This window comes from Tachyglossus aculeatus, chromosome 12 (genome assembly GCF_015852505.1).
Source record: "Tachyglossus aculeatus isolate mTacAcu1 chromosome 12, mTacAcu1.pri, whole genome shotgun sequence".
NCBI classification, from domain to species: domain Eukaryota; kingdom Metazoa; phylum Chordata; class Mammalia; order Monotremata; family Tachyglossidae; genus Tachyglossus; species Tachyglossus aculeatus.
The window spans coordinates 24,336,734-24,363,701 of record NC_052077.1 but is presented as its reverse complement, the minus strand read 5'-3'; the positions used below and the strand labels follow the sequence as shown (position 1 = coordinate 24,363,701).

At 41.5% G+C, this 26,968-nt stretch overlaps 1 protein-coding gene across 2 annotated transcripts in view; it reads right to left on the bottom strand.

The window, feature by feature from the left end:
• The window catches only part of LOC119935772, a 96,112-nt gene extending 70,166 nt beyond the window's left edge, over window positions 1–25,946 (bottom strand). Inside the window, exons 1-8 of one of the 2 annotated variants that reach the window (XM_038755252.1) lie at window positions 25,871–25,946; window positions 21,460–21,560; window positions 18,188–18,257; window positions 13,596–13,726; window positions 11,956–12,044; window positions 9,214–9,313; window positions 6,988–7,031; window positions 4,146–4,223 (exon numbers count right to left, since the gene is read on the bottom strand). In XM_038755252.1, the coding sequence (XP_038611180.1) occupies window positions 4,146–4,223; window positions 6,988–7,031; window positions 9,214–9,313; window positions 11,956–12,044; window positions 13,596–13,726; window positions 18,188–18,257; window positions 21,460–21,495 (548 nt within the window). In that variant the 5' untranslated portion in view covers window positions 21,496–21,560; window positions 25,871–25,946. Of the gene's footprint in view, window positions 1–4,145; window positions 4,224–6,987; window positions 7,032–9,213; window positions 9,314–11,955; window positions 12,045–13,595; window positions 13,727–18,187; window positions 18,258–21,459; window positions 21,561–23,991; window positions 24,118–25,870 lie in introns of those variants that run through there. The other variant, XM_038755251.1, reaches the window with a different exon arrangement.
• Window positions 25,947–26,968: the final 1,022 nt, after the last annotated feature.

Here is a 26,968-nt window from a genome sequence, read left to right as displayed (position 1 = left end):
AATAACATCCCTCTTAACTGTGAGCTTTGGCTGCATCAGATAAAGGTAGGTTAAGGTTAAGTAGGGAAGACATCCATGTTTGTTATACATTTCATTCATTTATTCAATCGTATTTATTGAGCGCTTACTGTGTGCAGACCTCAATAAGCACTTGGGAAGTACAAGTTTGCAACATATAGAGACGGTCCCTACCCAACAGCGGGTTCCCAGTCTAGAAGGGGGAGACAGACAACAAAACAAAACACATAAACCAAATAAAATAAATAGAATAAATATGTACAAGTAAAATAAATAGAGTAATAAATATGTACAAACATATACATATATACAGGTGCTGTGGGGAGGGGAAGGAGGTAAGGCAGGGGGATGGGGAAGGGGAGTAGGGAGAGAGGAAGGAGGGGGCTCAGTCTGGGAAGGCCTCCTGGAGGAGGAGAGCTCTCAGTAGGGCTTTGAAGGGAGGAAGAGAGGCGGAGGGAGGGCATTCCAGACCAGGGGGAGGACGTGGGCTGGGGGTCGACGGCGGGACAGGCGAGAACAAGGCACAGTGAGGAGGTTAGTGGCAGAGGAGCGGAGGGTGCGGGCTGGGCTGTAGAAGGAGAGAAGGGAGGTGAGGTAGGAGGGGGCGAGGTGATGGACAGCCTTGAAGCTGAGGGTGAGGAGTTTTAGTGACCCACTTCTACTGCTTCAGCAGTTTCAAGAAAAACGTGTACAGGGAGAGATAGAGAGAAGAGTGGAAGTTCCAGAACAGGAGTTATGCAAAGATCCAATTTGGTATGTCTGAACTTATTTTTGTTTTCGTGCAGTTGCTGTAGCAATTACGGTTGATGCTTTGCACCTGTAACCGCTTACTAACTGTGAGTAACTAAAACGATCTGGCCTAGTTTTAGGATTTAAAGGATAGGGTGGATGGGTAGCTCTCTCCCAAATTCAGGAGATTCATTCATTCATTCATTCATTCCATTCATTCCATTGCATTTATTGAGCGCTTACTGTGTGCAGAGCACTGTACTAAGCGCTTGGGAAGTACAAGTTGGCAACATATGGAGATGGTCCCTACCCAACAATGGGCTCACAGTCTAGAAGGGGGAGACAGACAACAAAACATATTAACAAAATAAAATAAATAGAATAGTAAATATGTACAAGTAAAATAGAGTAATAAATCTGTACAAACATATATACAGGTGCTATGGGGAGGGGAAGGAGGTATGGCAGTGGGGATGGGGAGGGGGAGTGGAAGGAGGGGGCTCAGTCTGGGAAGGCCTCCTGGAGGAGGTGAGCTCTCAGTAGGGCTTTGAAGGGAGGAAGAGAGTTAGCTTGGCGGATGTGTGGAGGGAGGGCATTCCAGGCCAGGGGGAGGATGTGGGCCGGGGGTCATTTGGAAATGGATTTTAGGTACCTGATTATTTTTAAAATAAGACAAGAGGAATGATCAGAGGGCTTGCAATGCTTCAGAATGCTACATTAACAACTGAAAGATTAGATCACAGATGGGTAACCAAAACAGGCTAACTGGCTTATTTTGTTGCATTTGTTTCAAATAGAAGACTTTCCTTTGCATTTACTTACACAGTTATTTTCCACATTTGGAGATGACCTTACTGATTAAAAATTCCATCAATGTGTGCAGGTACCTCTCAGAAAATGATACATGACCAGTAGTACTTTGTGAACTGAATACTTGCAAAGATTTTCCTTCACTGTGCTTTTTCTGACATTGTTTTGGGATCCTGAATCTTTGTATCATCATCTCTTGGGTGACTGATTCAAGGACTCTGGGTGACACACAGAGTCTTTTGAACTGGGAAATTGGGATACAACAGGTTTTTCTGTTAGGTCTTTAAGCATAATTCATAGAATTGGACATTCTACAATCCTACTTTTCTCTCATGGAATAGAGTATGAAGTTTCACAGCTAACAACTGGACATACCTTCTCAGGGAAGCCTCAGATCACGTTGAGTTTCTTAGGGCAGTCAAACTTTCTTGATAGCTACCAAAACCCAAACCTTCCAATTCATTCATTCATTCATTCATTCAATCGTATTTATTGAGCATTTACTGTGAGAAGAGAGCACTGTACTAAGCATTCGGGAGAGTATAACACTAAACAGATCAAGCACGTAGTACAGTGCTCTGCACACAGTAAGCACTCAATAAATACAATTGAATACATTCTCTGCCCACAACAAACTTATGGTCTATGGTATCAAATGCATTTTGTAAAGTATCGATTGTGTACAGAAGGCTTGTCGTCCCATATACATTGTTCTGCACACAGAAGCACTCAATAAATACCACTAATTGAATGATAAGTACAATGCTTTAGGAGGAACATTACTTCTTTCAGACAACTCAATCTGTGTATATTTTCCTACAACCTTCCCATAAAACAGCATGTACTAAAAGGACTTCTAGTGGTCTGAAAGAGTTAATGTTTTTCCTATAGTACCTAATTCACTTTGAGGGAGTAACCATAGGCCCTAGGAGAATTAAGTTCAATAACTAAACAGCAATTTTCTCATTTATTTTCTGTCATATGGTACTCAGAGATCATAGTCTTTATGAATGATTAACTGCTTTGCTTAGGCTACGTTAAACCACTATTAACAGATGTTATTTGAAAACAGAAGGTTGGTTAAAGTTAAGAGGAACAAAAATGCAAATAACCCAATGCCCCGACCCACCACCTACAGCAAACTTATGGCAAAGAAGAGTGAAAGTATAACCATAAGAGAGGGCAATAAACCATCAGAATGCCAAAGAGAATGTCCAACTGAAGGGGGTGACAAGCATTCCAAAACTCCATGTGAAGTAGTATGTAATAATAATAATAATGATGATGACATTTATTACGCACTTACTAAATGCTAAGCTCTGGGGAGGATACAAGGTAATCAGGTTGTCCCACGGGGAGCTCACAGTCTTAATCCCCAATTTACAGATGAGGGAACTGAGGCCCAGAGAAGTTAAATGACTTGCCCGAAGTCACACAGCTAACAAGAGGTGTTGCCAGGATTTGAACCCATGACCTGACTCCAAAGCCTGGGCTCTTTCCACTTTCCTCTTTCCACTGAGCCACGCTGCTTCTCCAGGACATAGGACTAATGAGTTTTACTGAGTGCAATACACCGTATTAAGTACTTGGAAAAGTATAGCCAAAAGAAGGTGTACATTCCCTGTAGAAAAGGAGTTTTCAGTCTAAGGAGGATGACAAGCATAAAAATATTTTCCAAATAATAGTGGAATAGAAGAGTATAGGATTAAGTTAAGAGATAACAACAGAGTGAAGGCTTTAGATCCATTTAGTCTGAGTACTGTACTATACATAGCAAATCTCATTAAATCGGAGAGAAATATGAAGGTTGGACCGGATACAAAATGTGGAAGCCCACACCTACTGAAAATAATCTACCTGTGAGCCAACCCCCACTCCAACTAGAAGGGAAATAGTTGATCTGTAGCACTGAGCACCTGCTGCTTGACAAAATTATGTTAACAATTTGCTCTTCTTCTAAAGTGGGTCCTACATATAAATGTATGATTGCCACAGTTGTTAATGGGTAGAAAAGCAGTCTGGTTTTTTTTATTTTAATAGATGCTGTGATAATAATAAAAATAACAAATTATATACATGCCCAGTTGATAACTATTACAAAGATATTAAAATAATAGTCCAGGTGATAGTTCATAGCAAAACAGTTAATAGATTAATAGCAAAACAGATACAGAAAGTATTGTTTGAGAGGAAAGTTTAATTAGCAGACACATTTAGAAATTCTTTTAAAAAGTCAGGAAATCCAATCAGCAGGAGATGCAGAATATCAAATGAGTGCAAATTAAACAAATGACCCCCGGATTGTAGCAAAGTAATTGAAATCTTAATATATTGGTAATGATACTTAATCAGGTGATAAATCAACATTTTCCCAAGAAATGGTCAACTAGCCTATTTGACCATAAGTCTTCTCCCATAACCAACTTTGAACTGATAGATTTAATACTACCTTTCTGTGAAACCTGCTCTCGTGCCCTGCGATTTAGACTAAAAAAGGTTAGTGGATATAAAGGAAAACAGCATGATTTTATGATCTACATCACCTACTATTCTGTAATTTCTGTAAACATGAAATGCTGCTGCCTTACCAGTCTGGAATGGTATGCCAATCAGTGAATATTCCTCCGGTACTCTGTGCACCACATTCAATAAGATGGCCTGCAAGACTGTTAAAGCAAACAACAACAATGTTACCAACAGCTATAAAAGAAGTTTTCCAAGTGTACCTGAAGTGAAAAAATTCACCGAAAACAAATATATCTCAGTTAACCAGCCAATAAATTTCAGACAAACAGGTTAGTAAACATGAATTACCACTTTCCAGAAACCGTACAGTTTGAGGTGTTACACAAAACCCTCCACTGTTTCAGGAACTAGCATACACAATACCATTTTTGGAAATCATGCAACTGGCATGATATAGAGTCCAAAGTTTCAAAAGCCCCTTCCCCAGTGTTTTTATTTCTAACAAATGAAACAGAACAGGAAAAAATATATCCTAACAATATATGGTCATTAATCCAAGCCCCTTCACTTCTGAAAGTGACAGACTACTTATGAAATTTTGCTTTCTGTGAAGTATTCCCTTCTTCTGTAAAGACTATGTAATCTTAGTTTTACTTGCCCTCTTCTTTCACCTCTCGGCGGGTCCTTCTCAGGCTCTTTTCACCAGTTCTTCCTCCACTTCTCAACTACCACGCTGGGAGAAGCAGCGTGGCTCAGTGGAAAGAGCACGGGCTTTGGAGTCAGAGATCATGGGTTCAAATCCCAGCTCCACCGTCAGCTGTGTGACTTTAGGAAAGTCACTTAACTTCTCTGTGCCTCAGTTACCTCATCTGTAAAATGGGGATTAAGACTGTGAGCCCCCCGTGGGACAACCTGATCATCTTGTAACCTCCCCAGTGCTTAGAACAGTGCTTTGCACATAGTAAGCACTTAACAAATACCATCATTATTACCAATTCTTTGGAGATGCCTCCCAATCTATCTTGCTAGCACTGACCCCTCACTGCCTCTGAAATTGTGCACTGACACCTTAATCTCAATAAATCGTAAATTGAACACCTCATCTTCCCTCCCCAATTCATATTTAAGGCATTCAATCAACTCTTGCCCCCATTTATCCTCCCTCTTCTTCCACTACACCACATCTTGCTTGCTTAATTCCCCCTCAAACTAACCTATTTACTATGCCTTGTTCTCCTTTCTCTCAACACCCAACTATTGCATTCCCCCTCCCACCTGGCTAGAATTCCCTCACTGCACGACATCCAGACCAGTGTATTCCCCACCTTCAAAGTGTCCTTTTGCAATCTCATCTCTTCCAGGAGATCAACTCTGATGAATTTTTCTTCCCTCTCATCCCATATAGCTCTCTAATTCCCATTTCAAAATTCAGTGTCACCCAAGAACTTGAGTATTCAAACCTTCTCCCTTGACTACATATGTACATAACTTCTATCATTTTTGCCTATCTACAACTTGACTGTCTGTCTCTCCTGATAGATTATAAACTCCTCAAAGGGAAGGATTATGTCTACTTCTTTTACAGTACTCTCCCAAGTGCTCCCTACAATGCACCACAACCAATAAAAGTATTTATGATTTACTGATCCTTTTCTCCACTTAATTTTCCTATCACAGTTGACAGCATCACCATCTTCTCTGTCTAGAAAGCTTGCAACCTTGCTATTACACTTGACTCTTCCTTCTCTTTCAATTCCCACATTCAATCAGCTACTAAATCCTGTCGGGTTTTCCTTCACGTTCCCCAATTCTGATCCCTGCTCTCCATCTACGCAACCATCACCCTGGTCATTAACCTCCTCACTGATCTCTTGGCCATGAATCTCTCCCCTCTCCAGCCTGCATTTCAAACTGCTGCTGAGAGCTCAGGGTCACTTTGCACACATATCTCTCTCCCTGGCTCAAAAACCATTCCTCTCATCATAGGCAGGAAAAAATTCAAACTATTGGCTTTAATGCACTACTAGATCATCCACTCTTACACTCTTAGTTCTTCTCATGTTTGTTTACTCATTGTGCCTCTGACCCCCTTCCTCAGCCCTTCCACCTGTCTGTTACTCCCTTTCCCTTAAAATTTAACACAACCTATCTCACCCCATCTTTAAAGCCTTTCTAAAATCTCATCTCCTCCAAGAGGAATTCTCCTCTCCCCAAGTTATACCCCCCAAATGCCACTTCAGCCCTTCTCCATCACGTTGGCACGTGTGTACTCACAATTTCCCAAAGGACTTCTTTATAATCTCATCTACGTACCTTATTTCTTTAGCACTCATTCACCTCTATACCCACTTTCCCTTCTTCCCCCCTCTGCAAATTGTCTTTCTTTCTGCCTCTCCCACTGGACTCCGTTAGGGCAGGAATTGTGTCTACTAATGATGATGGAATCTCCCATGAGGAATGATGAATGAGCCTCAGTCCTGAGGATCTGCAAACTTTATAAAAGAGCTACGGCTTCTGCAATGCCACTCACATTCCCACTCTCCTGTCAGTTGTGTTCCGGCAAAGAAAAAGTACGTAGGCAGGGGTTCAGCACATAACAAAGTTCATTTGCAATCTCAACCATTGATAGCCAGCTTCAAGTGGAACAGGGCCTAGAACCCAGGTTTCTGGATTCTCAAAGCAGCAGAACCTACTGAAGAGTCTATTATACTCTCCCTAGTGTTTAGTACAGTGCCTGCACAGAGAAGATACTCAATAAATGTAACTGATTGATCATTTTCAATACACTAGCAAAGGTGTTCAAAAAACTTTAATTGCAATTTAAGAATAAAATGAATATATATTTAATCTGATTGATCTGCCTTAAAAGATATAGACATTTTTCATGTACTTCCAAATTTTTTTAACTGGACTCTATTTTTATTGTAATAAAAACAGTAAGAATGGCTAAAGTATTAGATTTACCTTCCAGCTGCTAATAAGTCAAAGTCATTTCTATTCCAACCAAACTATAAGAAAAAACAAAGTTACATGCAAAATAAGACTTTTTACACACACCAAATTTTTCTACATAGAGTGTCTCTTTCTATGCTTAATAATATTTGTGAGAGACCATAGCTCATTAGCCACATAAATGAAAATATAATTTGCTTCAGGATTTCTAATGGAAACAAAACAAAGGAAAGATAAGGCTTAACATAAGCAACTTTATGATAAAAAAATTTACTCAAGCTAATTTTTGCAGCAACTCATGCAAATTAAATGCAAATGGTCTTGATGTTTCATTATCTGAAAACTTCTCTACCTGAGCCAATGAACTTTTTTCTATTTGAAAATTAATTGGATTTGAAATGACTTCCAACATTACATGAGAAACTGGGGCAAGTTTGTTTATTCACATTATAGCTGGTATTCCAATATCTAAACAAACAGGAATTTTCATTATAGCATTTTCAATGACATTTCCTAAAATATTTTCAAGCATTAGAGGAACTAGCCTAAAATAATAAAAACGAGAAAGTTTCATTTAAGAATTAAGCAATGTCAAAGGAGCAATTTCACGTTATTTTTAAACACTTTTGTGGGCATAAGTACACTTAATACGACTTTTTACTATTTAAGGAAATAAGTTACTTTCCAGGAAATAGAGTAATAATAAAAGTTAAAATCCTTAAAAAATCGACACATCCTGTGATACTGTTCCTTGTAACATGACTGAACTGACAAATGTCCCACTAAACCTAAATTATTTTTAAAATGTTAACTCACAGAAAACAGATCAGTACAAGAGCAGAAACTTCTGATTAACACTTTTTCTATGACTAGAACACATGGTGCCACCAAGTGGTAAACTTCTTATTTTATACATTCTTACAGTAGAGTAAAGGGTATTTCACTGGTTCTGCTATTTAAATTAAAAGGATTATTTCACACAAGACTAACATAATAAAAGCAAACCAATTTTAATAATTTTGCTATGCTGTTTGTTATTAATAAAAGAAAATATGTCTAATGGTGGAAAAAATATTTTTACATTTGTGTCTAAGAAAAGGAAATATAGCCCTATTTCTAAGCTTTTAGAGGAAAGGATCATATCTACTAACTCTGTTTTAACTCTGCCAAATAGTTAGCACAGTGCTCTGGCCAGAGTAAGTGCTCAATAAAAACGTTTGATTAATCAAACAACTATTATAAAATTTTGTACTCCTTTCTGGTAGGAAATACAAACTACTAGGCAAACATTCATTCATTAATTCAATTCATTCAATTGTATTTATTGAGCGCTTACTGTGTGCAGAGCACTGTACTAAGGGCTTGGGAAGAACAAGTCGGCAACATATAGAGATGGTTCCTACCCAACAATGGGCTCACAGTCTAGAAGGGGGAGACAAACAATAAAACAAAATAGGTAGACAGGTGTAACCTTTCCAGTATTCCAAGAAGGTGGGTCCATGCGGATAACAAAAGGCAAATGAACATTCTTTGCAAAGTTAGACAGATAGGATTCACTGAACCTCTGTCATTTGGAGCTATTTGATCACCAAATGGAACAAAATAGTTCCATCAGAGGACATTCCAATCAGCAGTGTAGTGCGGATACTATGGTCCAAGTGAAGAAGATTTTCTAAGGCAATTGGATTGACTCTTACAATTACATTTCGGGCCAGGAACCAGTTAAGCAACCTAATTCCATTAAAAATGACTTTTTACAGAAATTACCCTAGGTGAAGGTGATGTCTTTCAATCATTCATTTTAATCATTTTTAAATCCTCACAAAGATATACAGTTAATCAGAGAGTTTGGCTGTCAACACTGAATAATAGGTCTTCAGAAATAAAATCCACTAAAAAGACAAAGTACATTGAAAGGTAAATAAGGTCACTATTAACATAGGGCTACTGAACCCTTAGCCTCTATGCAATATTGTTAGAAAATCATTATTCTCTAGAGTGCTCCTAATTCATCTTCAATAGATAGGCCAATTTATCTTCCCTGGTTTATTCTCTACAGGATATGAATTATTTCCCTTATTAACTCTTTAAATGATTTAATTATTAAAACATTAAATGAAAATATCGACCATTAGAATATTTTACAATGTGAAGAAGTACTAGAGGCCAACAAGTAGGTCAAAGGCAGTTAATATATAACTTCCTTTGCCTCTTTTAATTCAATGTGTTTATACTTACAGAATGAACGAGTGGTCCTAATACAATGGCACTATCCACACATCGACCAGTAAGAACAATATCAGCACCAAGGTCAAGGGCCCTGCTTATTGGTCTTGCTCTAATGAAACAAAAGATGCAATCAATGATGACTTTCTTCTGGGTTCAAATGAAGATCATATTTTCAAACAAGAATCTCTAGAACTTTGAAGCTTTTTGCTCCATTCTTTCATGAAATTCTTTCAGGCAGAGCAGGTGGAACAGAGGAAATTATTATCCATGCAGGGAGCAAGTTCATTGTGTGCAGGGAACATATCTACTGACTCTTAGTGTACTCTCCCAAGTGCTTAGTACTGAGTTCTGCACACAGTAAGTGCTCAATAAATACCATTGGTTATTTCTCTATGGCATTAAGTGTTTACTACGTGCCAGGCACTGAATTAAGTGCTGGAGTAAATAGAACCTAATCAGGTTGGACACAGTTCAGTCCCACATGGGGCTCACAGTCTTAATCCCCATTTTATAGATGAAGGAACTAAAGCACAGAGAAGCTAAGTGACTCGCCCAAAGTCACACAGCAGAAAAGTGGCAAAGCCTGTATTAGAATCCAGGTTCTTCTGACTCCCAGGCCAGTTTGATTGAGCAAGCAGGAACTTGGGAACAGGGCAGCAAACCAGTGAACTTTGAGGAGTTCGGCAGAGGAAAAGAAGAGCAAAGAGATCTGGTTCCATTTCTTTTTGTAAGCTCCTTGGAAGCGGTCTGGGGGATGAAGAGGATTTTAATGAAGTAACTGAACAATTTCTGTTTGTACCAGCGACCTCAGGATCAAGAACCTGTGTGGAAGAATTGACTATCATTGTAGTGGCTTGTGCTAGTGTGGAAATTAAGAATCCAAATGGACCACTTACTAACCCGCCACTCACCCTCACTCCAGACCCTCCAGAGTCACAAATGAGGTGGAGCTAGGAAGAAGTGCAAAAGTGGCAAGTGACCTAGGAAGGACTGAAACACACAGCTGGGGAGAGAGAGGGGAGTCTAAGATGAGAGGGGGGAAAAGCTCTGGTGATTCCATTTATATTTCCTCTGTTCCCTAGACAGAAACTTGGGGGCCATCAGAAAACCTGAGAAAAAGGAGATACTGGCTCTGAAATGCAGGAGGGTACTGCAATGGACACACTGTAGGTGGAGGAAGTGGAGAGACAGTTCCTAGAGATCCTCTCATTGTTTCCAAGGATTAGGCACCTGCAGTATAACAATTGAGTGAAAATATTTACTCATCTAATAAGAGATTCTCATCATCTGTAAAATGGGTGCACTGACCCTGAGTCCCATGTGGGACACGGACTGACTGTATCCAATCTAATTAGACTGTATCTACCCCAGCACTTAGTACAGTGCCTGGCACATAGTAAGCGCTTAACAAATATCATTTAAAAAAATGGAAGTGATAGGGGTCTGTGCTTCAAGAAGTCCACATAGAAAATTCCATCCTGCTGAAATTAATTTAAGGTTTACTTAACATATTGCTAGGAACACAAAGATAATTGGCAAAATCAATCTTCTACGCTTTTCTGCCAGGCTGCAATATGCTTACTAATTTAGCTTAATAATAAAAAAAACTTGTCATTGAAAACCTTCAATCAGATTTAGATATATTTTGATACATTTGATATAAAAACCAAAGGTATTATTCATTCAATCATATTTTTTGAGCACCTGTGTGCAAGGCACTGTACAAAGTGCTTAGGGTATGATGTACTTAACCTTTCAGTCAGCTAAACTTTTGGCCTTATGTGTGCCTCATTCGCTCTGTTTTAAAATATGTGAGTCAGTTGCAAAGACAATAAAATCAAATTTACTTTGGGGTAAAAAACGTTAAGGTGGTATCAATCTAATTGACATACCAATAATGAAGAGACTGTCAGGGAAAAACAGGGAAAGCAAATCATGAGGCAAAATGAAAATAATTTATTTGCATACTTTTCACTTGAATCAATACATCAGTTTAATTTGTAGGGCATCTAGACAGACTCAAAGCCAAGGGTGGGTTTGTCATTTTGCGCCCCACCCCCTGCAACTTTGCTTTTTAAAAACCATATTCACTTTCAGGGGGCCAACGTTTTTTCTGTGTCATCGTGCTTTTACAAGGAAAAATATATATTTTTATATATAAAATATATATATAAATATATAAAATATATTACACCCTACAAAATGTTTACATTGCAAGGGGCTTAGAAAGTTTGTAATCTGGACTCAAAAAAATTAAACGGGTACTTTTTTTTTACTCAAAATAAAGTTTGCCTTGACTTTTTTTCCCCCAGAAGAATTGCCACTCTCTTCTACCCCGACACACTAAATTTGCCACTTTCAGTCAGGACTACAAGAAAATCTGCCTTGTCATAGCCCTGAAAGTGATCTCAAGAACAGCTAATACCAATCTCCCTATAGCCCAGAATGCTTCACCTACTGCTGAATTTATGCTGACATATATTTTCCACAATTGCTCTCAATAATCCATTCTACCGTGCCCTCTGAACTACCCTTTCTGTCATTATTCCCCAACCTCTGTTAAACAACATCTTGTAAGCAATGATCCCTCTAGACTGTAAGCTCCTTGTGAGAAAGGAACTTATCTACCAATTCTGTCATACTGTCCTCTCCCAACCATTTAGTACAGTGCTCTGCACACAATAAGTGCTCAATAAATACCACTGATTGATTGATTTAAAAGGAAAAATAATGGGGAAAAAATACTCTTACCCAAGGTATGCATTCATGCTACTGACTGTGTCTGGAAATTGTCTCCCACTCTCCATATCTGTGACAGTTGATCCTTTTAAGGCATCTTTCTGTTTAAAATATTCAAAAAAAGGACGTTTTTCCAAAGCTGATTTTGAAACTCTAAGACGATTTGAAAATTAAAATCCTTTTGCACACTATTCAAATCACGAAAAATTCTAGCTGGAAAAATAATTATATTTGAAAATTTCCAATGAGATGATTTTTCGCAGGAACTTTCTTTTAAGAGAATAAAAAACTTAAAAAGTTTCATCCCTTTAAAATACGTTAAATCTGAAAAATTCATAAAGAATGGCTACGGCTTATCAGAAATTTACAGGTTTTTCCAAAGGTCCTAAATTCCATGTAATTAAGTAAAAGTTATAGGAACGCATTCAGTAAAGCTTCGGAGCTGGGAATATTTCCAGCAAACACACACTCTACTCTCTCCCCCTCTCTTCTGGTGCCACCATGTGGTTTCAGGCACAATTTTATTCCAACCTTCATGGAGGTTCGCAATTCAATTTACTGAAAAAATGTTTTTTCCAGTCATTTTCAACACTTTGCCTTTTCATATCTTCTCTCTGGCAAAATATAAAGCTTTCCATTTTACAATGGAGAAGCAAAAGAGAAGCAGCGTGGCTCAGTGGAAAGAGCCCGGGCTTTCGAGTCAGAGGTCACGGGTTCAAATCCCGACTCCGCCAATTGTCAGCTGTGTGACTTTGGGCAAGTCACTTCACTTCTCTGTGCCTCAGTTCCCTCATCTGTAAAATGGGGATTAAGACTGTGAGCCCCACATGGGACAACCTGATCACGTTGTATCCCCCCAGTGCTTTGCACATAGTAAGTGCTTAACAAATAATAATAATAATAAAATACATCCAGCTCAAGATGTGGGTTTTGTTCCTTCAAAACCCTGCATTTAGGAAAACAGGTGCTGCTGCTGTATTCAGGGTGGGGCGATGTCAGCTATCACTGCTCTTTGTTCACACACCCGAGCACACCCTATCTAAAACACTCTTATTGTCAAGCACTCTAGCCAAAGTATGTAGTGCAAATATGTGATATGGCCGAACTGAGTGTATAATCAATTACATTTGTTAGAGATGTTAATTCCCAGAATTTCCAGTTAGTTCCCAGAAACTCTTGCACACACCTAGACTTTTTGGACCAATCAAACTTCATTCATTCAATCACATTTACTGAGCGCTTACTGTGTGCAGAGCACTGTACTAAGCGCTTGGAAAGTACAAGTCATCCTATCACCTTCTCCAGCAGGAACAAGTTGAGGGGAAGTCAGGAAGGAGCAGCTCTGGGGAGGGTCCTGGGGGGCCTAGGGAGAGGTCAGCAAAGCCAAATATCCCTTAGTGGGGTCTCTACCCCATCTTTCTTTCACTCTTCCCCCAATTTCCCTGAGCCAACTCTTCCCAGTCACAACTCCCGTTTTCACCTCAGCAGCTCTTTAGAGTAAAATTGAGTGGATTTAAAACAATAACAAATCTTTCTAGATGACATCCCTAAGAATGGACTAATTATAGACCAACAGGTTTAATTTCTCTATAATGCAGTGGACCTTCCCTTCTGTGCCACAAGCACGTGTAACGATTCAGTGCAACAAGTACCTCGTCCATTAGATCATCTCCAGTGATGACTGCTATTTTCAAATCAACATCAGCCTTTTTTGCCACCTTGTGAAGAGCAGCCGCACAAGCCAAGGGATTGGTACCGCCAGCATTACTAACAACACGAACACCTAAGTGGAAACAAATGTCTTTATTCACTACTGTTATAAAAAGCATCAACATCGCTCTCCTTATCAACAAAAGTATGTAACACGGTCTTTGAAACCGTGTGGTCAGTTCATCAGTCTAATCACCAATTTAAATTCAAAGAATACTTCACATTCATTCCCTCTCCATATATGCCTCATTGCAGTGTCATTGCAGTCTCACTGCAGCCTCACTGCAGCATCATTGCACAGATACTGGTATATATGATTTCAATATATTTAAAATTCAGTGGTAAAAGATTCTTAACTAAAAGAGAATGCATTCATTTATATTAATGTCTGCCTCCCCCTCTAGACTGTAAGCTCATCGTGGGCAGGGAATGTGTCTGTTTATTGTTATACTGAACTCTCCAAAGCACTTAGTACAGTGCTCTGCACACGGCAAGCGCTCAATAAATGACAATGAATGAACCTTAGTTTTTTTTAATTTTTGAAATAAAATGAGATGACCATTCTTCCCAACTAATCAACATGCCACCACAAAACTCATCCCTAGCTAGTCTCAATTCCTAACCCAAATTCTGAAAGCCTCTATTGCTGTAGAGCAAACAAATGCTGACATCAGAGTCTTGTCTGCTTTGTGACCTTGGGCAAGCCACTTAACTTCTCTGTGCCTCAGTTACCTCATCTGTAAAATGGGGATTAAGGCTGTGAGCCCCACAAAAGACAACCTGATTACCATGTATCTACTCCAGCACTTAGAACAGTGCTTGGCACATAGTAAGCGCTTAACAAATACCATTCTTATTACCATCATATATTTTTCTGTAGATTTCAAATCAATCAATCAGTGGAATTTAATGATCATTTACTGTGCGCAGAGCATTGTACCAAGTGACTGGGAGAGTATAACACAACAGAGTAGATAGGCACATTCTCTACCCACAGTGAGCTCACAGTCTAGAGGGGACAAGAGACATTTAAATAAACTACAGCTATATACATAAGTGCTGTAGGGCTGAGGGTGGGATGACTATCAAGCACTTAAAGGATGGAGACCTAAGTACATGGGTGATGCAGATGAGAGAGGGAGTAGGGGAAATGAGAGTTTAAGTCAGGGAAGACGTTTTGAAGGAGAGGTGATTGTATTAAGGCATTGCCAGTGGGGAGAGTGGGGGTCTGTCAAATATGAAAGGGGAGAGAGTTCCAGACCAGAGGGAGGGCCTGGCCTCATTAGAGGCAGTGAACCTGTACACCAACTCGGTTATATTATACTCTCCCAGGCACTTAGTACAGTGCTCTGCAGACATAGTAATCCCACTCAGTAAATAAGATTGATTGTTGGTCAAGAAGTAGGTGGCAAAATAGATAAAATCAAGTAGGTTGGCAATAGTAGAACAGACTGGGTTGTAGTAGGAAACCAGCAAGGTAAGATAGGAGGGGGTGAGCTGATTGAGTGCTCACCCAATAGTTCACTCAATAAATGCCACTGATTGATTAGTAAGGAGTTTCTGTTCAATGTGGAGGTGGATGAGCAACCATTGAAGGTTCCTGAGGAGTACAGAGATGGACTGAACTTTTTTTTTGAAAATATGATCCAGGCAGCAGAGTTCAGTATGGACTGGAGTTTGGAGAGACACGAGTCAGGGAGGTCAGTGACGAGGCTGACAATAATCAAGGTGGGATACGCTAAGTGCTTGGATCAGCATGGTAGCCGTTTGGATGGAAAGGACAGATTTTAGCGATGTGGTGAAGGTACATGACAGGATTTGGTGACAGACTGCATATGTGGGTTGAATGAGAAAGATTAGTTGACAGTAATGCCGAGGTTCTGGGCTTGTGAGATAGGGAGGATAATGGTATTGTTACAGCATGGGAAGACTGGGGGAGGCCAGGGTTTGGTAGGGAAGATGAGGAGTTATATTTAGGACATGTTATGCTTGAGGTATCAACAGGGCATCCAAGAGAGATGTCCGAAAGCAGATATACTACCTACATTAACAAATAGAGCACTTTAAGAAGCACAGGTTTGGATCAGAGCTTTGACTACCTCTAACGGTTGGATGACCTTTAAACAAGTTACTTCCTCTTACCAGCCAATTGCCTACTGTGATGGGGAGGGTAATTGGTATTTTATTTAAAATACAAAATGGAGATGCAACATGGTCTACTGGAAAGAGAACGGTGGGGGGGCGGTCACAGGACCTGGGTTCTAATCCCAGTTCTACCACTTGTCTGTTCTGTGGCACTGAGCAAGTCACTTAACTTCTCTGTAAAATAGGAAATAAATCCTACTCTCTTCTAGATGGTGAGTTCCATGTGGGACAGGGACTTTTTTCAATGTAATTATATTGGCTCTACCCCAGAGTCTAGTACAGTGCTTGGTACATAGTGCTTAACAAGTACCACTGAAACAAAAATGGTAGAGAGACTAGGTTAGCATCCTGCCTCTGCAGTTTTCATCCCCATTATGATCGAGAGCTGCAGTGGAGTACTGGACACTTACATAGCTTCTTGCCTCCTTTTCCACTGTGGGAATAAGCAGAGCAAGTTATAGTAAAGGAAGTCAAGTCAAGCGATGTGGGGAGGAATAAGAGGGGCTTGACCAGAGCTGTACTGGGAGGTGGCACAGGTGAAGAAGATGGACCTGGTCAGTTCTCCTTATCGCCCAGCTTCCTGGGTGCTGCTCCTCTGGCTTCTCCCCAGAGGGGAGATAAGGAACCAGCGATACTATGGGGCAAAGAGATGAGGGTGATTAGAGCCAGTCCGTCCCAACCTCCATTTGGTTCAACCCACAGCTCCCAAGTCTGAGAATGGCATAAGATGAAGGCAACTCTCTTATCCTTGCTTCCCACTTCTTCCACTGCAGAAGGGGATGTTTGCCTCTTGGTCACACCCTCTCAAAAGCGACCTTTGAATAACCCTGGCATCTGGAATTACACATACAAGAAGACAATCAATGAGACAGACCTCCACTGAGCCAACAAAAATGTACTTTTCACTGGTTTAAAGGCTATGGCATATAATCTTGGATCTTCTGCATATTGGTAATGTAGACAGAAGCAAAATAAAGCACATTTGCCAGTTTTGCATTCATGAATAAACATCCCCAAAGTGCTATATAAGCACATTCAAGAGGCTTCAAGAATCATTCCCTGTGTGAAAGGGAATCGTAAAGAAAATATATCTCTATTATTCTCTGATTTACTTATGCAACACCCCTAAAATGGCCCAATTGTTATATTGTCATAGTCTGTTCTTCTTACATGGAAACTTCTGCATCTGAGAATTTCACATCACAGCTTTAAACAGGAGACAATAATTTATGAAACAATGAATTTCAATGATTTTTTTATTTTAAAATTTTAAAATGGGAAGATAACTGTAAGCATTTCAGAAAACATACATAAAAAATTGCCCAAATATACATGTTTTCAGTTGCTCTTTGAGGGTAAGGACTATATATATATTATTTTTTAATATGCCTCAAATACCTGATATGGACTTATGTATCCTGCTGAAATACTTAGCTGAAAAATATTTGCATGAAACAGATTTTTCTTTGCATTCTAGAGCAACCTTATTTATTTTTGTTCAATTTACAAGGTTATTTTTTTCCCAGTGGCTCTGTTTTCCTCCCATGTTCTATTTATTTATTTAATAGTATGCACTGTGCACTTACTGTGTGCAAAACACTATGCTAAGCACTTGGGAGGGTACAATACATAGAGTTGGTAGACACAAACTTTGCTCTCAAGGAGCTTCCAATCTAGCGTGGGAGACAGACATTAAAATTAATTACAGACAGGGGAAACAGTCTAGTGTAAGGATATGTACAAAAATGCTCTAGGGATGGGGGTGGGGTGAGTATCAATGTCCTTAAGTGGTACAAATCCAAATGCATAGGTGATGCAGGGAGGGTGAATAGGGTGGGGGAAATAAGAGGCTAGTCAGAGAAGGCTTCTGAGAGAAGATACTAATTTAGTAAATATTTGAATGAATCAATGAGATTTATTGAGTGCTTACTTCCGCTAGACTGTAAGCTCGTTGTGGGCAGGGAACATGTCTACCAACTCAGTTATACTGTACTCTCTCAAGTGCTTAGTACAGTGCTCTGAACCCAGTCGGCATTCAGTAAATGCAATTAATTTGTACAGAGCACTGTACTAAGCACTTAGAGTACAATACAGTTGGCTGCCATGATATCTGCCCTCAAGGAGCTAACAATCTGAAGGGAGAGAGATAGGCTTTCAAATAAATTACAGGTAAGGGAAGCAACCTAGTACAAGGCCATGTACATTAAGTGCTGTGGGCCTGATGGAAGTGCTTGGGGGTGGACTACATGCATGGGATCCAATATATCCAATACACATGAATTTTAGGTGATAAAAAAACAAGCTGTCAACCTGTATACAACAAGGGAGACCCACATTACTTAAACATGAAAAATCACTAAAATAATCTACCCAACACTTTTTAGAATACCTTTTCGGTGAATGTCTTTTATGTAAGGAGCCATTGCAGTCAGCACAAAGTCTGGAGTGTAACCCATATCCTGAAATTCAAAAATGTATATAATAAATACAAATTGTACATGACAAAGACAGCACTGTTCCATTATTAGGCTTCAATGTAACAATTAAGCTCCTGTGGACAGAAAAACAAATACAATTTGAGAAATGGGATTTGGGTTTTCCAAATGAAATCTAAGAATTTGTACTTATACTTATCTGGGACCTGAGAACACATGGTTATAGACACCACATTGCCGTTAGAATACTTAAACTTAAGAAGGATCAGTGGCACAGAGTACAATGGGAAATTGTGCATACATTAGAAATCCCCAAGGAGAAGCAACTGCTACACACTGATTTTTTGAGATGAGTCTAAGACGCCTGATAGGAAATGCATATAAAATATAAAGAAATTATTTAAGGTAATTACCATAGGCAATTGATTCAGGAAGAAAGGTTTTCAATGAATTAACTTTAAAAACATGATTCATTCGAACCACTACAGTTAGATGAAATTATAATCAGGATTCACACTTGTGTTGTTGCTGGCCAGGGGTGCCCAATTTCATTTTGAGTAAATGGGGGAACTTGGAGCAGAGCATCAAAGAGTTGGAGGGGTGAGTGGAGGAAAGGAAAAGAGAGGAAAAAGAAAAAAAGAAGAAGGGAAGATGGAAAAGGAGCAAAAAGAGGAGTGGGTAGTGAAAAGGAGAGGAGGCAAGAAAAAGAAAAGAAGGCATTTTAGACTCAATTGCTTCTATTGAAATCTACTCTAGAGTCTAGTACACAGTTCTGTATACAAGAGGTCCTCAATGAATTTTTTTAATGGCATTTATTAAACGCTTACTATGTGCAAAGCACTGTTCTAAGCGCTGGGGAGGTTACAAGGTGATCAGGTTTTCCCTCATGGGGCTCACAGTCTTAATCCCCATTTTACAGATGAGGTAACTGAGGCCCAGAGAAGTTAACTGACTTGCCCAAAGTCACACAGCTGACAATTGGTGGAGCCGGGATTTGAACCTGTGACCTGACTCCAAAACCCATGCTCTTTCCACTGAGCCATGCTGCTAACACACTCCCCTTGCAGGGTAGTTGCGGTCTTAAGCTCTTCCTCATCAACCCCCACCCCCACTTTCCTCATCCTCACCAGACTATGGGGTGAGGCCAGAGGCCAATCTTTCTCCCAACCTGGAGGAGGGCAAGTTATAGGGAGTTGGTGGATCCCTTCCCTGCCCAGCACGGCCACCATCCAGAAGCAGCAGCATCACCGAAGATAAAGCAGCTGAGAGGAGCCACTGAGGCTCGAGTTTTACTGGGTGGGCAGCTCTGGCTCAGATGGCTCATCCTGGGCATCAACAGCAGTGGGCATGGGGTAGGCAAAGGCTGCAGCCGCTCCTGACGGGTCATCCTTACAGACACGAGGGCCAAGGGTAGCCACTGACCCAGCTCGGTAGCCTGGTGAGGACATCTGGAACCCCACATTCCCGGGGTGCATCCTGGAGGCAGAGGGCAAATGGCAGAGCCACCATTTTGGCTCCACCTCTATCCTATTTCTTTCTCCAAGGGCAAGACTGGACTAGTGATAACTGTTCATTTTGACCAAAAGGACGTGGAAAGAGAGTTGATGGCTTTGGTCTTTCTGTGCCAAGTCCTTGTTGGTGATCACCTCATCCCCAGGGAGTCGGTACCCATGTTACCTGCAATAAAGTATTTCAGGCTGCCTCCTGGGAATGAACTGGGCCTGGAAATTATTTAATAATCACCTGACTCTGATAGACTTCCACTTCTCCTGTCAATTAGCCTCCTGATAAAGGAGTTGAAGTCAAACTGCAGCATTCTTATGATATCATTGAGGAATACAAAACTTCAGGATAAAGGAATCTATGTAAACCAGGGTACCTGTTCCAGAAAGCTGAGATATCACACCCTGCTAGTGTTTTTTCCCCTCTTCTCCCCACAGTGAAAAAGCAGGCTCTCTGGAACAGTTGCTGGAATTACATAAATTCCTTTATCTTAAAGTTCTGAGCGGCAGAAGATGTACATGGGATGTGTCTGTTTATTGCTGTATTGCACTCTCCCAAGCGTTTGGTAAAGTGCTCTGCACACGGAAAGCATTCAATAAATACGGCTCCAACTGCGTTCAGAAAAACAGGGATAGCCCAACCCCTCAGATTATTCCTATAAAGACCCCAAAACCCAAAAGGCAGGAGGAATTCTAGGCCTTGGGACTGTGCTTTGGGAGGAGTTTGGCTACTGTAAGGCTATGGAAGGAGGGTGGAAGTGGTCCCAAAGTCCCTTGGAAGGGGAGTTCCAGGCTGCTATAAAATATAAAATATAGCAGAAGTTGGGTGGCTGTTACAGATTAAATAGCACTGATGTTCACCCTATTGGAATAATCATGTTCAAACACTTTCATACGACTACACAACACAAAATTCTGTTCATTTACGAACTGATGATGCTATTACGTGTTCAAAAGTATAAACTATTTGGGATATCAGTTCAGTAAGAAAATTAGATCATTAAAACAAAAATGAACTTTTCTGGTAATTTTTGACCTCTAATGTAATGTACATATCCAAAATTGTGGCAAAGATGAAAATCACTCTGTTTAGATCTGGCGGTTGTGGTAATAGTATTTATTACGTGTTCACTGTGTCCAGAGCAGCTTCATGATTCTAAAATCTCTCAGAGATATGACTCTCAGAAGCAAAAGGCTTGGAACAAAAAACTAAAGGGTTGGTGGGTGAGAATAAAAGAGTCACTCATTGACTCTAATGAGTTACAGTTTTGGCCATAAACCATTAGTAAAATCTGGGTTGAATTGACAGTGATTCTCAAAAAAATGTTTCACGATTGCTGCTTTAATATACTATGTGGTATTCAGTCAATAAAGTTATCAAATGCAAATTAGTGAGGATGAAAATTACTAGAGATGAGCTTCATGTTTACTCTAAAAAATCTCCAAAAAAGACTTTAGCATAAGTAATATGAATGATGCTTTATTTCAGTGGCATTTTTTGTTGGACTCTATTCTCAATCAATTTCTAAATCTTACATATTAGATGACAACCAACCTGCTACCTCCATTTTAAATGTTTTTAGCTCTCAAGCCATTTTAATTAAAAATTAAAAGGTGCAGCTGATGAAAATCTCTATTTGGTCCATTTTTCCATAACATTTCTCATATCCACTTTCAAATACTTAGAGTGGTTACAAAATTAACTACAAACATGATTTACTTACTGGAGATTTGTTTTTTGCAGCAGTTAGTAGAGACATAGTAATTTCCGAGAGATAATCGAAAACCAGGAAATCCAGTTTTCCTCCATACAGCAGCTGAGGGACTGGAAGGAAAACGAATTATAAGTAGTTAAAAAAAATAATTCTTTGATTTAAGAAGGATTTCCTGAAAAGTTGCAAATTTGTGGCTAATGGAACACTGTACTATAGGGGCATTATTTATGAAAATTTAAATGTAAAACATAACTACCTTCATAACATCTCTAGAATCCATGCTTTCTTCTCCATCCAAACTCTCAGATCCTGCCTTGACTTTTGCATCAGCCTCCTCACTGACCTTCCTGTCTCTCTTCTCTCCAGACCACACTTCACTCTGTTGCCCCAATCATTTTTCTAAAAAACTGTTCAGTCCTCGTATTTCCAGTCCTCAAAAACCTCCAAAGGTTGCCTATCCACCTCCACAATCAAACAGAAATTTCTTACAGCTGTTTTGAAGGCACTCAATCAGCTCACTCTCTCCCCTACCTCACCTCGCTGATCTAATAATAATAATAATCATAATAATTATGGTATTTGTTAAGGACTTACTATGTGCCAGGCACTGTACTAAGCGCTGGGGTGGAAACAAGCAAATCAGATTGGACACAGCCTTTTGGCCCACACAGGACTCACAGTCTCTATCCTCATTTTACAGATGAGGAAACTGAGGCACAGAGAAGTTAAGTGACTTACCCAAGTTCACATAGCAGACAAGTGGCGGAGCTGGGATTAGAACCCATGACCTTTTGACTCCCAAGCCTGTGCTCTATCTACTATGCCATACTGCTTCTCATTATAACCGAACTCTGCTCCTGTACCTCAGTCTTGTCTATTTCACTGCTGATCCCCATCCACAGTCTGGCCTGGAACTCCCTCATCCTTCACAGCTGACAGACTACCACTCTCCCCACCTTCAAAGCCTTTTCCTAAAATCCCATCTCATCCCACATGTCTTCCCTAAATCCCATATTTCCCTTACCTTCCCTCAATCAATCAATGGTATTTGTTGAGCACTTACCGTGCACAGAGCCCTCTACTAAGCACTTGGGGAGGTAAAATCTACCAAATACGTATCCACCAAATCTCTTATATTGTACTCTCCCAGGAACTTAGTAACGTGCTCTTCCCTCAGTAAACACTCACCTTGACAAAAGCACAATTCAAATATTAAGACTCTGGGCACATATGTTTCTCAAAGAAGCTTACACAGTTTTGAAAAGCTAGCACTATAAAAAAGAAATGGAAAAAGGAGACAGAGGAAGTAGTATGCCTTGAAGCTAAATGAAGAGTCATCCTCCATTTTACTAATTATAACAAATTGCTGAATCACTACCAGTGGCTACAGGGCAAAAAAATATTAACAATTCATCTTAAAAGGGTCAGAAAAATCAGAACAAAGCAGACTTTGCTGTTGATATAGCTTTCATTTGCTGACCACATGCTGGGTCTCCAAAGCAATGTAAAAGTTTTAATAAAACATGAGCTAAAAAAAAATCAACTTACTGAAGCTATTACCTTTTCCACCATGAAAAGTTCCAACCATTCTAAAGGTGACTATACGGCACGTAAATAATCATCATCATAAATGGTATTTATTGAGCACTTACTATGTGATCTTAATAAGGGGATCTGACCTAAATAAGGCTTTGAAGTTGGAGAGAGTGGTGGGTTGGTGTATATGGATGGGGAGGGAGTTCCAGGCCATGGGAAAGGGGTCAGCAGCGAAACGGGTGCAGTAAGCTGGTACTAGAGGAGCAACATGTGTAGGCTGGGCTGTAGTAGGAGAGCAGTGAGGTAAGATAGGAGGGGGCGAGGTGATCGAGTGCTTTAAAGCCAATGCTAGAAAGTTTCGGTTGGATGTAGAGGTGGATGGGTAAATGTTGGAGGTTCAAATGATCCATGAGGCAGAGTGAAATATTGCCTGGAGTGAGGAGAGTCAGGAAGGTCAGCAAGGAGGCAGATGCAGTAGTCAAGGAGTAGTCAAGGAGGAGGGAGTGCTTGGATCAGCACAGTAGCAGATTGGATGGAGAGGAAAGGGCAGATTTTACCAATACTGGGAAGGCCAACCCAACGGGACGTAGTGACAGAATATGTGGGTTGAATGAGAGAGATGAGTTGAGAGCAAAACCAAGGTCACGGGCTTGGCGACAGAGGATAGTAGTGTGTCTACAATGATGGGAAAGACAAGGGAAGGACGGCGTTTGGGTGGAAAGATAAGGAGTTCTGTCTTGGACATGTTTAATCGGAGGTGCTGGAGGAACATCCGGCTAGAGATGTCCTGAAGGCAGGAGGAAATGTAAGACTGTAAAGAAGGAGAAGGGAGTGGTTCACAAGGTAGAAGGAAGCTAAGAGGTAGAGGAGGGTTAGGATAGAGTAGAGGCCATCAGAATTTTGCAAAAAGTTGGTAAATTATATACATAGATAACATTATAATTAAGGAAAAACATCTTGTCCAAATAAACTGTGCAGCTTTGAAAAATAATAAGTAAAACATACCCACAGAGGAAGCAGGCTGTTTTTTCACATTCATTTCCAACCAAAACAGGCAGGGGCTTGACACAGGCAGAAGGGACAGAACACTAGATTGGGAGAGATGCCCAAAAGAATACTGCTGCCTTGTAATGCGTTCCAATGACCCAACTCCTCCCACTATCCTTAGAAGGTGGCAGCAACAGACACAAGGTTAAATACATGTCTCAGATGGGGACTTGCTTTAGACAAAAGTGGCTGCTGAATCTGAAAAGCAATCTTAATTCTCCTGTATCCAGGCTAGATTTTGAAGGACTTCTGCCTTACCCATCATGATGCACATTTGTACGTGATGAGAACTGTGTAGCAGTTTGAAAAAATAAAAACTTAACAGACTTTGAAAGTTTCTTAATAGCACAAATGCCCTGGCCTCATGTTGAAGTTAATAAATGTGTGTTGATGGTAGCAATTCAGTTGCTTCAACCAGCAAATGTTACGCTGAGTTCAGAAACACCAAAATAATAATAATTTTAATAACAATGATAGCGGTACTTATTAAGTTTTTACTATGTGCCCAGCCCCATGACAAACACTGGAATAGATACAATGTCATTGGATCAGACATAGTCCCTGTCCCAGAGGAAAAGGAGGAAGAAGAAGAGGAGGAGAAAGAAGAGGAGGAGAAAGAAGAGGAGGAGGGGGAAGAAGAGGAGGAGAAAGAAGAAGAGGAGGGGGAAGAAGAGGAGGGGAAAAAAGAGGAGGAAGAGGAAAAGGAGGAAGAAGAAGAGGAAGAAGAAGAGGAGGAGGATCAATCAATCAATCAATTGTATTTATTGAGCGCTTACTATGTGCAGAGCACTGTACTAAGCGCTTGGGAAGTACAAATTGGCAACACATAGAGACAGTCCCTACCCAACAGTGGGCTCACAGTCTAAAAGGGGGAGACAGAGAACAGAACCAAACATACCAGCAAAATAAAATAAATAGGATAGAAATGTACAAGTAAAATAAATAAATAAATAAATAAATAAATAAATAAATAGAGTAATAAATATGTACAACCATATATACATATATACAGGTGCTGTGGGAAAGGGAAGGAGGTAAGATGGGGGGATGGAGAGGGGGACGAGGGGGGAGAGGAAGGAAGGGGCTCAGTCTGGGAAGGCCTCCTGGAGGAGGTGAGCTCTCAGTAGGGCCTTGAAGGGAGGAAGAGAGCTAGCTTGGCGGATGGGCGGAGGGAGGGCATTCCAGGCCCGGGGGAGGACGTGGGCCGGGGGTCGATGGCGGGACAGGCGAGAGCGAGGTACGGTGAGGAGATTAGCGGTGGAGGAGCGGAGGGTGCGGGCTGGGCTGGAGAAGGAGAGAAGGGAGGTAAGGTAGGAGGGGGCGAGGGGATGGACAGCCTGGAAGCCCAGGGTGAGGAGTTTCTGCCTGATGCGCAGGTTGATTGGTAGCCACTGGAGATTTTTGAGGAGGGGAGTAATAGGCCCAGAGCGTTTCTGGACAAAGATAATCCGGGCAGCAGCATGAAGTATGGATTGAAGTGGAGAGAGACACGAGGATGGGAGATCAGAGAGAAGGAGAAAGAAGAGGAGGAGGAAGAGGAGGAAGAGAAGAAGAGGAAGAAGAAGAGCAGGAGGAGGAAGAAGGAGAAGAGGGAGGAGGAAGGGAAAGGCGATCGATTTCCCGGGGGGGGAATTGGGCAAGAGGGCCTGGCTGCCAATTCTGCCTGACGAGGAAGTTGGAGGAGCGAGCGGGCGGGGCGGGGCGGGGCGGGGCGGGGCGGGCTCCCCAACTTTTCCCAGCCCCTCCCGCCTGGTTCCTCGCCCGGACCAGGGGCTGGTGGGGGGCTGGCACCTGGCGGGCCGGGCCCGGGAAGGGGTCGGCCGGGCGCCGCTGTTACCTGCCGCGGCGCTGTCTCCCCAGAAGCCGGAGGCGCAGCCCAGCCGCACGGCGCCCGGACCCCCGGACCCAGCGCCGCCGCCAGAGCCGCAGCTCCCGCCCGGGCCCGAGCCCCGGCCCCGGCTCCGGCCCCGGCTCCTCCCGAGCCGAGCGGCGGGTCCGGGCCCTCGCAGCAGCGCGCGGACGCGGCTCATCGTCCCGCCGCCTTTCCCAGCCAACGCTCCAAGGGGCCGGGCAGAGGGCGGAGGGCGGCCGGGAGCCCGAGCCCTGGCCCTCTCCTCCCCGGCCCCGGCCCTGCCCCTCTCCCCACGCCCCCTGCAGGCAGGCAGGCAGGCAGGCAGGCAGGCAGGCAGGCAGGCAGGCCGGCCGGGCCCTCGGTGGGTGGGGCACAGAGCGGGGGCCGCTCACGCAGTCATTCATTCATTCATTCATTCATTCATTCATTCATCCAATCGTATTTATTGAGCGCTTACTGTGCTCAATAAATACTGTGCTCTTACTACTAATAACAACAACGGCATTTTATTAATGTATGTATTCCAGCATTTAGCACAGTGCCTGGCACCTAGTAAGTGCTTAATAAATACCACAATTATTATTATAAGTAAATAATAATAATGGCATTTATTAAGCATGTACTATGTGCAAAGCACTGTTCTAAGCGCTGGGGGATACAAGGTAAGCAGGTTGTCCCACGGGGGGGGCTCACAGGCTTCATCCCCATTTTACAGATGAGGGAACTGAGGCCCAGAGAAGTGAAGTGACTTGCCCAAAGTCGCACAGCTGACAAGTGGCAGAGCTGGGATTCGAACCCATGAGCTCTGACTCCAAAGCCCGTGCTCTTTCCGCTGAGCCACTCTGCTTTTCTACTTACTCTGCTTACTCTTACTCAATACTGTGCTCTTTCTCCTCCTGCTCTTCTTTCTCCTTCTCTTCTTCTTCCTCTTCTTCCTCCTCCTCCTCTTCCTCATCCCGGGAATCGTATTTATTGAGCACTTTTAGACTGTGAGCCCACTGTTGGGTAGGGACAGTCTCTATATGCTGCCAGCTTGTACTTCCCAAGCGCTTAGTCCTGTGTTCTGCACATAGTAGGCACTCA